This window comes from Artemia sp. Qi Xiang Cuo, chromosome 9, assembly GCF_049724085.1.
Source record: "Artemia sp. Qi Xiang Cuo chromosome 9, ASM4972408v1, whole genome shotgun sequence".
In the NCBI taxonomy this organism is placed as follows: Eukaryota; Metazoa; Arthropoda; class Branchiopoda; order Anostraca; family Artemiidae; genus Artemia; species Artemia sp. Qi Xiang Cuo.
Genome location: NC_142802.1, coordinates 13,016,282 through 13,030,410, shown reverse-complemented (window position 1 = coordinate 13,030,410; position 14,129 = coordinate 13,016,282). Strand labels below are relative to the sequence as shown.

Here is a 14,129-nt window from a genome sequence, read left to right as displayed (position 1 = left end):
GGAAAACCTTAATTAAGCCGCTTTATAAGAAAGGTGATAAAACTGAGTGTGGTAATTATCGAGGCATTAGTCTGGTCTCTGTAGGTAGCAAATTACTTAGTAATATGATACTTTTCAGACTGAGTGATGCCGTAGACAAAGTTTTAAGAGAAGAACAGTGCGGTTTTTGAAAAGGTAGAGGACGTGTCGACCAAATTTTCACACTTAGGTGAATAATTGAGAAGTGCCTGAGGTGCCAAACACCTTTGGTCCTCAGTTTTATAAATTATGAACAAGCGTTTGATTCTGTTTATAAAAGAGCTTTAGTAAAGGTTTTATCCTTGTATGGTATACCAGACAAATACATTAAAGTGATTAGTGCTATGTATGAGAATAACACTGCTTCGGTTAAGGTAAGAAATGAGGACATGAGCTGGTTTTGTATTAGATTAGGAGTTAAGCCGGCTTGTGTTCTATCCCCCTTTATATGGATTATTTTGATGTACTTTGTCTTAAGGAGCACAGGAAAGGCAATGGGAGACCACGGAATCAAATGGGGAGAAAAAAGTCTCCTAAACTAAGATTATGCTAATTATTTAAGCATCCAAGATGAAAGTGTGAGAAAATGGATAAACTTTTAGAGGTTTTGCGATTTGTGAGTTCAGGGTGCTAGAATAGGTTTGAAAATTTATGTTAAGAAGACTAAGTCACTAAGGCTAGGAATAAGTGAAGATGAAAAGGTAAAGCTGGGTAACAAAAATATTGATCAGGTGGGCAGCTTCGTTTACCTTGGTAGTATTATTAGTAAAGATGGTGGGAGCAGTGAAGATGTTAAAAGTAGAATAGCCAAGGCTCAGAGTGTTTTTTCAAAGTTAAAAAAAAAATTGGAAGAATAGGAAGATGAGTCTGCAGACCAAGATTAGAATAATAGAAGCTGCGATGACGACAGTGGTCAAATATGGCTCTGAAGCATGGGCGCTCCGAAAAGCGGATGAAAATTTGCTAGATGTTTTCCAGAGAAATTGCTTACGGATTTTTCTGGGTATCGGCTGACTGGCCATATTTAAAACAATAGGCTGTACGAAAAATGTGGTTCAATACTGCACTCTAGGGCTATAATGAAAGAAAGGTTGAGGTGGCTAGGGCACGTTGTGTGGATAAAGGATGACAGATTACTGAAGATTGTCCTTTTCGGACAACCGTCTAGGGCTAAACAGAAAGCAGGTCGTCCTCGTGTAGGGTGGGAGGACGTCATAAAGTAAGATTTAAAGGATATGGGAACTTCCTGGGAGGGTGTAAAAAGGGACGCTTTGAATAGATTGGATGGAGCTTGCATAGCTGTGTTGACCTCAGGCGGCTTGGTGCTGTGATGAGTTGTTAGTAGTAGTAGTAGCTTATCATACCAGAAGTAAACTTCAGGTGCATCATGTGTGGGATGTTCAGTTGACTAAAAGGCAAAATGTAACTGTTACTACTGTTATTAATACTGCTGCTACCTACTAATGTTACTACTAATAATTATACAATATTACTGCTACTACTGTTTCTATTACTACCACTACTACTATGATACTAGTACTATCACGGTTACACGTATGAAGGTTAAAGTTTTACGCAATATTGAGAGAGAATCTAAATAGAATTAAAACAAGCTGTGTGCATGCAGATTGCCAAGAGGGTATATCTCAAGAATATACCTGGGTACTACGTTGAAACTCTCGGAGAAAACTTAAAGGGGAAGATCAATTGACAAAAAGGTAATATATTCTTTTCACTATTAACACTAATACCACTGCTACATTTCTTTATGCTGCTACTGCTACTAAACTACTCCAACTACTACTTCGGTTGCAACAACTTGTAAATTTTAGAGTATCAAGGTGAAAAGGGCGTCAAAAGGGTGTCAAAAGCGCACATCACCAATATTTTTAGAACAGCTTAACGTCACAAGATAAAACTTCCGGGGCATCATGAAAGCGATGTTCAACTGACAAAAAGGCAATATGGACATGCTACAGCCGCTAATACTGCTACTACTACTGCTAACCCTTTCATTCCGTAGGTAACCATATGGTAACCGTTCCTACCACGTACCTAGTTTCTTTTGTAGTTCAGATACCACTATCGAATTTAATACCGTCAGATTGCAGAAATTCGGCCCTCCGTGTTGCGTTATTTTTTATTCTCCTAGATGGCTCCGTAAGTCGTCAGCTGATCAGGGAAAACAGTAGATTTTTGCCTAAAAAGTAAAAATTAGCTGATTTTGACAGTGACAATGAAAATGATGCAGGTGAGTTTTTCTAGTTTTTATTATCTTGTTTTGTTCCTTAAGGTCTTTACTTTTAGCCTCTATTTATACGAATCTTATTTAGTTTTATCTTCACCCCCCCCCCTTTCTGTGTTTCTTTTTACGGTTATCGTATGGTAGCTTTAGGTTTTGAGATGGGTAGTTTTTGAAGATACTTCTTATATGCTATTTTGTTTTTACTTGTTGATTGTGCTGTATATTCTTTCTTTTGCTTCACTTTTTTTATTCGTGAAGCACTTCATTCTGATTGTTCTAATTTGGCAAAGCAGAAGCACCCATGCACCATTGGTCTGATCACAATTTTCTCTTCCAGAGACAACGAGCCTCTCTTATTACGGTGAAAACTCCAAAACCAAGAAAAGAGGAAGAAAATATTTTCAAGGAGAGGCGCAAACGTGTAAGAGAGAAGCTCATCCCAGAGCGAGCTGCAGAGATGGCTCTGCTACCAGACAGCGAATCTGAGATGGAAATCATGTCTGATGATGATGATGGGTCTAATCCATTATGGAATCCAACCCCTGGTGCCAGTTTCATATATACCACCCTACAGCCTGTTCAGCCGGTTGACGATCCTACAGAAGACTTATTTCGAAATTTTAGAAGACTATTTCGAAATTTTTACGAGTGTAGATGACCAATTTGATGCGGGAGAAACCACATCATTCCCCACTACTGAAGCTCAACCGTCTCCCATCCACTCGAAGAGCTCGTCACCGATTTCTTCTCCAACTGTCCCCACCGCATCAATGAAAAACCAAGATGACACAAAAGAATACAAGTGGCTAAGAAAAAAGATTGAGCCCCATGATATCACATGGAAAGCTTCCCTCCCAAAAGCAACCGAAATTCACTTACCCATTGATTTATTCAGAACTTTTATCACAGATAGCATCGTTGCTGGATCAGTTGACCAAACCAATCTGCACGCAACGAGGAAAACAAACGGTAGGATTACTCTAAAGCTGACCCAGCATGAGATGAATCGGTTCCTTGGAGTACAGATGCTGATGATTATTATAAAGCTACCAGCTATGAGAATGTACTGGGAGCGCACTTTCTGATACACTCCAATCGCAGAGGCTATGAGCCGTGACAGATTTTTCATAATTCGGCAGTTTTTTCATATCAATGACGATAGCTTAGCAGTGCCATCTGATCAAACTGGTCATGATAAGCTGCACAAAATCAGACCAATGTATGACAAGCTCAGAGAAAATCTAAAAAGCATACCACCAGAGGAGAGACAAAGTGTAGACGAACAAATGATTCCCTTCAAGGGTCGGCTAAGTTTCAAACAGTACTTGAAAGACGAGCTTTATTCATGGGGCGTCAAAGGGTTTACGCGAGTGGGCGTGAGAGGAATTGTCTATGACCTAGAAATCTATACAGGAAAAGGCTCAGTTCTGGTTAGTCCTTTGGGGCTGGGTGCTGACGTTGTCCTTAGACTGATAGACAATGTGCCACAGGGAATGAATTTCAAGCTGTACTTCGACAATTTTTACACATCTATTGACCTTACTCATGCTTTACACACCAATCACGCGATTGAATCATGTGGGACGATAAGGAGTAATGGAATGAAAGGTGCAATTTCGGAAAGTGATGCATCATTGAAAAATAAAGGGCGTGGAAGCTATGATTATAGAATTGAGAGGCACACAGAAGTCTCCATTGTGAAGTAATTTGACAATAAACCAGTGCATATGGCCTCATCGTCCTGTGCCGTAGCTCCAGTCGACCAGTGTCAAAGGTGGGATGGCCGTACTCGTAGCCATGTCGTGGTAGATCGCCCATGTCTTGTCCGTGAGTACAACAAGTCAATGGGGGGCGTAGACTTGTCTGATATGCTTCTAGAGCTCTACCGCACTGACATACTGTCTAAGAAATGGTACATGCGGATAGTGTATTATTTCCTTGACCTAGCCTTGAATAATGCTTGGCTTCTACATAGGCGAGAGTGCGAAGACCTGGGTAAGAAGCATATGTCCTTGATGTACTTCAAGATGGATATTTGCAGATCCTCTATAGTGTCAGGAGTTGTCAATAGTCCTCGTGCTGTTCGACCCTCTGTCAGTGCTCCTACAAAGCAAAAAACAAAACTACAGAAGCAGGCATGCCGTCAGAATCGGTGCAATATGACACTGCTGGCCTTCTACCCGACACAGTCGTAAAGGGACGTTGCCGGTGCGAAAAATGTGCAAGGAGTGCAAATAGCCGAATTCTCTGCGTTAAATGTAAGGTTCGGTTGCGTCTGAATGGAGACACAAACTGTTTCATGAACTTCCATATTAAGTGAAATGAATCTTTTCTATCCTAAGGTGACCATATGGTAACCATTTCTATTTCAGTTTGTGAATGAAACAAATAATTGAAGTTGAAATTAAGTTAAAACGAAGCTTACGTTGATTATTATTGCAAGGTTTCACAATTTTTCAAGCACTCCTTCAATGTTCAGGTCTTAAAGGGCTAATAAAACACTAACACTGTAACTACTTTCATTAGTTACTACTTTTACTACTTTTACCGTGACAATAGTACTATTAAGGCTAAGTCTATCAATGGAAAATTTGAGAGAATATTGATGGAAAATTCGAACTAACAAAAAAGACTATGTGCATTTAGATTGTCAAAATAGCGTATCTTAAGAATTGGTTCGTTTATTAAGTTGGAACTTTCTAAGAATCCTTAAAGGGGATGATCAATTGAAAAAAAGGCAATATGTGCACACTACTACTAATACTACTGCTACTGCAATAAACTTAATGTTTTTATTTGTTTAATTATAATTTAAATGTTTTCACTTTTATAACTTCAGTGAATCAAATATTATTAATATTTTGAATAATAAATATGAGTATATGTATATTAAACTGACAATACACGTTCATTTTGTATTTTTTTCAGTAAAGGGCGAATTATGTTCTGGCCTTGGGAAGGCATAGGAGTTTCGAACCCTACTCATGTTAATTTCTGCTTGTTTTGAGTTCGACTCGATTATTTATTGTAATTTCTGTTAGTTTTGGGTTTTATTCATTTATCGATGCTGACTTGTAGTAATTGTATGCTTGGTAGATTACTTGATTTTATTTTTGCTCATTTTTGGTTTAATGGAGTTTTTTACTTTTCTTTGAAAAACTTATTTTGTGGAAAAGGTGTTTTTTAATTAATCACCAGAAATAAATAAATATAGTAAACACTTAAGAAGTAGTTTGGAATAATACTTATGCATGAATAATGCATGATAAAAATTGTCTAGAACTTAAACAGGGATAATATTTAACTACACTTGTTTAGATCTAACTGATGTTTCTTAACTACTTCCACATTCGCAATGCCATGTTCTGTATAACACAGTCTTATGTAAAAATTCAACAGCTGAATCTCTCCGAATATTGTTTTACAATTTAGTCTCACTGCCATTATTGAAAATACGTCAAGTTTACTTGTAAAATTTTTTATCGACAACTTAGATGACCTATTATGGGATAAATTAGAGAATACTTTACTGTTACCAAAATCAAGCTCAATAACTCAGAACTCAAATGATATTTCTTCCTAACATAGAGTCAAAATTCAATGCAACATTATAAGAAACATCCTTCCAAAGCTGAGAAGTCAGAATGTTCAATATTGTCTTCATCATCACAAGTTAAATCAGACAAATTTCACCGAGTATTTCAAAAAATTACCTGGTAACTTCAGCTGCATCAATCTTTTTATTTTTTACTATATTTGTTAGTCTCTCACATGTCTCTGTCCATCTAAAAAAAGAAGAAAGTTTACTCAACCTATGATATCTTCTTTCTTTCTCTTTGTCTCTCTCCTTTTCTCTCTCTCTCTCTCTCTCTCTCTCTCTCTCTCTCTCTCTCTCTCTCTCTCTCTCTCTCTCTCTCTCTCTCTCTCTCTCTCTCTCTCTCTCTCTCTCTCTCTCTCTCTTACCTCATTCATACAGTTTTGCCATCTAAAAAGGGAATAAAGCTTACTCAATGGTTTACATTTCTTAACGTTTTAAATTTTCATAATGTTCCATATTCTTCGCTCCACAATTGTCTATTTTCGTATTTTTACAACAACCCTAAATGTATTATTTTGTACATATTAAGTCCTGCAGCGTTCTAAAATTTTTCTTTGTAGAATAATAAAATAAGATATTAAATGAAAAAAATAGAGTAGTTGCTATCTTTTTTTATTTTCATTTACTAGCTTAGATATTGCTTACATTTTTATTCTTTTTGTACATCTGTACTTTGATTAAACAGTGGCTAGCCACGTGCCTCACTTTTGACCAATCAATAATGTTCATAAATGATAAAATAGTATAAATGTTTTATTCATAGATAGTGATTCGTCCCTTAAAATTATGTTTCTTTTCAATTTTTTCCTGTCTAGAGTAGTATTGCTGTTTACTTTTCTTCGAAAAAATTCTTTTTAAATCAATAGAACAAAAATAATATTTATTCAGCTCTAAGACAGTTACCTCAAGGATAAAATGATGGACCGTTAAACATCGCAAAATACATGACGTTAAATATTTAAAAAATAAATTAAGATTGAGCGTTGGATGTTTTTAATACGTAGTTCAGTGTTTTGATCAATTATTAGAAAAGGTTATTGCCAATTATTGCCAGTTGTATCTAGGAAAAAATTAGATATTAATCAGACTTAGTTCGCTTTAACAAGTAAATAGCATCAAATAGTCTCTACTGGTAATTGGATTATGCTGTTTGATATTATTACCATGGTATTCTGTGAAACATTAAAGGACAGTGGATTTTTTTTTACGATGAATACAACACTGAATTTTTTCGGACCCTGAATTAAGGTAGTTGGCTATACTTAATTTGACTGCAGTCAGGTTAACTTTAGTTCTGGCATGATCCAAACATCAAAAGTTTGCTTGTTTGACAATATGGCAACTGTCAGATTGTTGGACAAATTTTGAAAAAAAATAATTAAATTGATTCGTTTTATATATCTCTTCGTTACATTTTTTTAAACTTACCAAATACATAAGTAAAATTCTAAACATCCATACTTGACCATACACTGACTCTTCTAAGTGACAGAAATTACAAAAATTCTACTTGAGTTTAAGGGAAGAACAATCAGAGTATCAGTGACTACTTACGGCAAAACGCTTGTAGTTTCCTACAGTTTAAACATAGACAAAAGAAATATGATATAGATATCTAAAAGAAAATTTTTGGTCACCATAAATTTGGTGCTTGTTTGTCTGTGTTCATTTTCATTTAAGAATATCATGATGGATTTTACCTGTCAAAATCAGGTGACATTCTAAACAACTGATTTTTACGAAGGAAGATAAAGACGATTATAAATGTTAGATAATTATCGATTTCCTAGTGATAACTTAATAGTTTTAATCCTGTAGTTGTTTTATAAATATGATTGATCATTTAATAAACAGAGAAAAACTGTCTTCCATGTTCCAACGTACATCACAATTTTCATAAATAGGTTCAAGGCATGCCTAATACTTGACCCCTTCTTTTAACATTGCCGGATTTGCCAATTGGACAGCTGCATTGAATCAAAAAGCACAACTTACGTCCTGCCATCTATGAAGTGGGTTCAGTGCTAAGTGTTTTCTTAGCACGATATTTGAATTTAAAGTTAGGCAAGGTTCGAAATGGAAAAAATGTCAGAGAATAAATTGAAGTACATTGAATCGAGTGTTAAGTTTGTAACTGACAAATTTCAGTCTAAAATAGAGTAAGTATGGTAGAACTAGCATAATCTAATATGTTTTTTGTGTGTTTGAAACTGTAATATGGTAGGGTAGGCCTAAAACATAAACTTCTTGGAAACTAATTTCCAATTTGATGTAGGCTAGATAGTCTTAGATAAGATTAGGCTTGTTTGGATTAAATGACAACAATCTCTGAAAATTTTCTTTTACCAACTATTCAGGTAGATAAGAGATAAACTTACTACCTGTATGGGCCTAGTTAGAATTGCATCCTGAATCCAAATTTAACATGCATTTGAATTGGAGACAAACTTTGCCCCTATCCTTATATAGGTAAAATTCTACTTTAGTTACTTTTGGCTATCTTGGAAAGGTGTTGGGTTAGGAAAATGAAACTTTCAGGGATGGATGTACATGCTAAGGTATGTCCCAGGAAGGTACTTTGAAGTACTTACCTTCACTCCTCCCCCCTCTATATAATGGTAAATTACTGCACATTACTAGCCTAGTTGTTTTAACTCATATTTCCTCCTATATTACTATCATAATTATAAATCACTGCTTACCTTACACAACTTCAGCTTTTAACCTTGTTCATTAAAATATATTCCAAAATCCTAATTAATTCCTTAACCATTTAATTTCCTATCCTTGCTGACTATTGTTATGGTATAATAAAACCAGGTTTGTTGTGATGTCACAACTTTGCTTATCAGAAACCCTTACCCTTGAGGGTAGCAGGCACATGCCAAACACCTCTTTGTTGATAAGACCATTTAAACTGTATTAATTAGGGAAAGGATTTGACAAGAGAGACCAGTAAAAATGACCTAATCGTTTTTAGAGGACAAATTATGTCATGGGAAGATGTTTTTGAAATCCCTCTTCCACCCAAACTCAAAATTTTCTAAAATTCTACTTTAGAAGCTTTTAAAGTATTTCTAAAGTACTAAAATATAGAGTGCTAAAAACATCAGAATCTACTTCAGAGGACAAGTTATTTCATAGGAAGAGTTTTTAAAATCCCACTTCCCCCCAAACTCAAAATTTTCCAAAATTCTACTTTAGAAGATTTTAAAATATTTCTAAAGCACTAATAGATAGAGTGCTAAAAAAAACAGAATCGACTTCAGAGGACGCGTTATATCAAGGGAAGAGGTTATTGAAATCCCCCTTCCCCCCAAACTCAAAATTGTCCAAAATTCTACTTTAGAAGCTTTTAAAATATTTCTAAAGCACTAATAGATAGAGTGCTACAAAAACCAGAATCGACTTGGAATCATTGAAAATAAGTAAGAACTGAAACTGAAAGTAAGGAGCAACGTTAAAACTTAAAATGAACAATAATTATTCTGTATATGAAAGAGGCTGTCCCCTCCTCAACCCCTAGCTCTTTACACTAAAGTAACATAACGAGCAAGGCGTGAAGGAGGGGACACGCCTTGCTCTTTATGTTACTTTAGCGTAAAGAGCTAGTGGTTGAGGAGGGGACAGCCCCTTTCATATACGGAATAATTGAAAGTAAGTAAGAACTGAAACTGAAAGTAAGGAGCAACGTTAAAACTTAAAATGAACAATAATTATTCCATATATGATAGGGGCTGTCCCCTCCTCAACCACTAGCTCTTTACGCTAAAGTAATGTAAAGAGCAAGGCGTGAAGGAGGGGACAGTCCCTTTCATATACGGTATAATTGCTGTTTGTTTTAAGTTTTAATGTCGCTCCTTACTTTCAGTTAAAAAAAAACTTGTTTTTACTACTTAATCTCATAAAGACAATATTTTTGTCAACACATGAAGAACCATGTATATTGAAATTTTATATGCCAGGTTTATATGCAAAGTAACACAAGAGACGAAAATTAACGAACAAGAGAGTAGTGAAGAATTATGGTATACAAAGTAATATTTGGCAGGGATAGTCATTAGTGATAAATCCAAATACTTAAACCTAAACCTTAAATACTTAAACCTCACGAGAAAAGAAAAGCTTTGACTTTGTGGTTGATGCAATAAAGAATTGCCGCAAAATTAATTCAAAGTCAACCAAACACTGCTGCCTCTTCCAGCGGCACGCCAGCAATGTTGTGACACTTCAGTGGCGGTCAACCGAGCCTCTTGTTGGCAGCGTTTGGTTGATGCACCGGCATGGTGCTGGGGTCTAGGTAAGACACAGAGCACTACCAACATCAGAATCAACTTAAGAGGACAAGTTATGTCATGGGAAGATGTTATTTAAAAAATTTCTAAAGTAGAATTTTGGAAAATTTTGAGTTTGGGGGGAAGGGGGATTTTAAGAACCTCTTCCCGTGATATACTGTGTCCTCTGAAGTCGATTCTGATGTTTTTAGCACTCTATCTATTAGTGCTTTAGAAATATTTAAAAAGCTTCTGAAGTAAAATTTTGAGTTTGGGGGGAAGGGGGATTTTAAAAATCTCTTCCCGTGATATAACGTGTCCTCTGAAGTCGATTCTGAAATTTGTAGCTCTATCTATTAGTGCTTTAGAAATATTTAAAAAAGCTTCTAAAGTAAAATTTTTGAGTATGGGAGGAAGGGGGATTTTAAAAACCTCTTCCCGTTATATAATGTGTCCTCTGAAGTCGATTCTGATGTTTTGAGCACTCTATCTATTACTGCTTTAGAAATATTTAAAAAGCTTCTAAAGTAGAATTTTGAGTTTGGGGGGAAGGAGGATTTCAAAAAACTCTTCCCATAACATAATTCATCCTCTGAAGTCGATTCTGATATTTGTAGCATTCTATGTCTTAGCGCTTTAGAAATATTTAAAAAAGCTTCTGAAGTAGAATTTTGGAAAATTTTGAGTTTGGGGGGAAGGGGGATTTAAAAAACATCTTCCCATAACATAATTTGTCCTCTAAAGTCTATTCTGATATTTGTAGCTCTCTCTCTCTTGGTGATTTAGAATTATTTAAAAAGCTTCTTAAGTAGAATTTTGGACAATTTTGAGTTTGGGGGGAAGGGGGATTTCAAAAATATCTTCCCATAACATAATTTGTCCTCTGAAGTCGATTCTAATATTTGTAGCGCTCTATCTATTAGTGCTTTAGAAATATTTAAAAAGGTTCTAAAGTAGAATTTTAGAAAATTTTTAGTTTGGGGGGGGGAGGGGGATTTTAAAAACCTCTTCCCGTGATGTAACGTGTCCTCTGAAGTCGATTCTGATATTTTTGGCACGCTATCTATTAGTGCTTTTGAAATATATTAAAAAGCTTCTAAAATAAAATTTTGAGTCAGGGGGGAAGGGGGATTTTAAAAACCTCTTTCTGTGATATAGTGTCCTCTGAAGTCGATTCTGAAATTTGTAGCGCTCTATCTATTAGTGCTTTAGAAATACTTGAAAAGCTTCTAAAGTAAAATTTTGGAAATTTTTGAGTTTGGGGGGAAGGGGGATTCCAAAAACATCTTCCCATAACATAATTTGTCCTCTGAAGTCGATTCTGATATTTGTAGTGCTCTATCTATTAATGCTTTAGAAATATTTAAAAAGCTTCTAAAGTAGAATTTTGGAAAATTTTGAGTTTGGGGGGAAGGGGGTTTTAAAAACCTCTTCCCGTGATATAACGTGTCCTCTGAAGTCGATTCTAATGTTTCTAGCACTCTATCTATTAGTGCTTTAGAAATATTTTAAAAGCTTCTAAAGTAGAATTTTGGAAAATTTTGAGTTTCGGGGGAAGGGGAATTTTAAAAACCTCTTCCCGTTACATAACGTCTCCTCTGAAGTCGATTCTGATGTTTTTAGCACTCTATCTTTTAGTACTTTAAAAATACTTTAAAAGCTTCTAAAGTAGAATTTTAGAAAATTTTGAGTTTGGGTGGAAGAGGGATTTCAAAAACATCTTCTCATGACATAATTTGTCCTCTAAAAACGATTAGGTTATTTTTACTGGTCTCTCTTGTCAAATCCTTTCCCTAATTAATACAGTTTAAATGGTCTTATCAACACAGAGGTGTTTGGCATGTGCCTGCTACCCTCAAGGGTAAGGGTTTCTGATAAGCAAAGTTGTGACATCACAACAAACCTGGTTTTATTATGCCATAACAATAGTCAGCAAGGATAGGAAATTAAATGGTTTAGGATTTAAATAGGATTTTGGAATATATTTTAATGAACAAGGTTAAAAGCTGAAGTTGCGTAAGGTAAGCAGTGATTTAAAATTATGATAGTAATATAGGATGAAATATGAGTTAAAACAACTAGTAATGTGCAGTAATTTACCATTATATAGAGGGGGGAGGAGTGGAGGTAAGTACTTCAAAGTACCTTCCTGGGACATACCTTAGCATGTACATCCATCCCTGAAAGTTTCATTTTCCTAACTCAACCCCTTTCCAAGATAGCCAACAGCAACTAAAGTAGAATTTTACCCCAAATTTAACATGAATTTGTGTCAGAAATGACCTTTACCCATACCCCAATGTATACCAATTTGGGATATATATTTGCAGATATGGGGGCAGTGGTAAAGTTCAAACCTGCCTCTATAGTTAGCATTATATGTTGAACCCAAATTTAACATTCATTTGTGACAGAAATGAACTTTACCCCCCCCCCCTCCTAATGTTTAAATATATGTTGTAAATTTGTATTCAATAGTTAATACTCAGTATTAAAAATTGATACAAATAATTCATTAAAAAGTTCTGCAATATTTAGCTAACTTCATCTCCATATGACAATCTTAGGACATCTATTGATCTTTTTCAGCAGATATGTAATTTCAAAACTTCTTTGGGTTTATTTTTACTGCTAGTAGCAAGCTTTGACTCAAAATGTGCATTCATGGTTTATTTTAACCCCTAGGAACTTCTTATAGTTGTCTCCTTTGTTGTTATTGGAGGTATTTTTCCAATAACAGTTCTTTCTTTTTGCATATTTGGTATCCTATAGAATATTGTTGTTAGCTTTAGAATTATTTTAACTGAAGTGTGTTTCTTTTACAGCTCAAGTAACCAACTTATAAACTTTTTTCATTGATCATAGATGTCCACCAGATGTAATGGTTTCCAATCACCCATTAGGTTCCATCATTCCAATTGCATTTTGTAATCAGTAAATTATCATTTTTGCTCTTGTTTATTATCTTTTGAAGGGCTAAAATTATTTTTATTACATAGCAGTTACTTTTTCTTGGAGGAGACAGATACCCAATCCTTGGAGTTATATTGACATTTCTAATGTCTGATTCTTCTTTAACTTACTTTATTTTGATTTAAATGTGTCTGAAGCCCTCTAGTATGGATTATCTTAATTAATTACTTTAATTTGCACTTTGGAGTGAAATTAAGGTCCATACTGGATCTGTTGTGCTCTGGGTCAATGATGGCAAAATTTCGTCACTGTGTTAGGCCCAGTGACATGCCATAAGAGAGGTCTGCTGGAGAGATGCAATTAGACAATTATTATGATGAAGTTGGCATCAGTCAGTAGTTGAGTGGGACAGATAGTCCTACTCATATTTCCATGGCTTGTCATTCCATTCCTTGTCCAGTCTGGACTTGAAGGATGCTGCAGTGAGAGCAGTCACTGTTTCAGCTTGAAGGCTATTCCAATCATTGACAACATGCTCAGAGAAGAAGTGTTGCTGCATTCATGTACTGACAGAATGTTTTGACAGCTTTTGTGAGTGTCCTCTTGTATGGTGCTGACTTGAATGTTTGGTAAAAAGGGGGTTATTTAGTTGTGCATTATACTTGCAGGTCAGCATCATATCACCATGGTGGTGTCTGATGACAAGTGCTGGCAGCTGTGCATGCTCCAGTCTCTTGTTGTATGGGAGATCTTGTAGGCCAGCTATGCACTTTGTGGCATGCCTCTGAACTCCCTTGATTAGGTTAGTATCATTCTTTTAGGAAGGGGAGGTGAGACATGTCCCATAATCCAAAACAGGCCTATCTATAGCCTTAGGATTATTGTGCATTTGAGGAGACCAAGGCTTTAACTTGCTCTTTAGACTGCTTGTTGCCAGTGGCCATGGAACTTTTGTTCATCTATCAACACTCCTAGATCTCTTTCTTCAGGACTTGTCTTTAGTACTAAGTCAGCCAGTGAATTGGAATTGGACATGTTGCACTGGTGATGGGGATTGTTGCTTCCAAAGTGAAGGACACTG

At 35.7% G+C, this 14,129-nt stretch overlaps 1 protein-coding gene across 1 annotated transcript in view; it reads left to right on the top strand.

Moving 5' to 3' along the window:
* Positions 1–7,898: 7,898 nt before the first annotated feature.
* Positions 7,899–14,129, top strand: part of LOC148948325 (uncharacterized) — a 29,469-nt gene continuing 23,238 nt past the window's right edge. Inside the window, exon 1 of the mRNA XM_089093884.1 lies at positions 7,899–8,020. Coding sequence (XP_088950010.1) covers positions 7,938–8,020 — 83 coding nt within the window. The 5' untranslated portion in view covers positions 7,899–7,937. The remainder of the gene's footprint in view (positions 8,021–14,129) is intronic.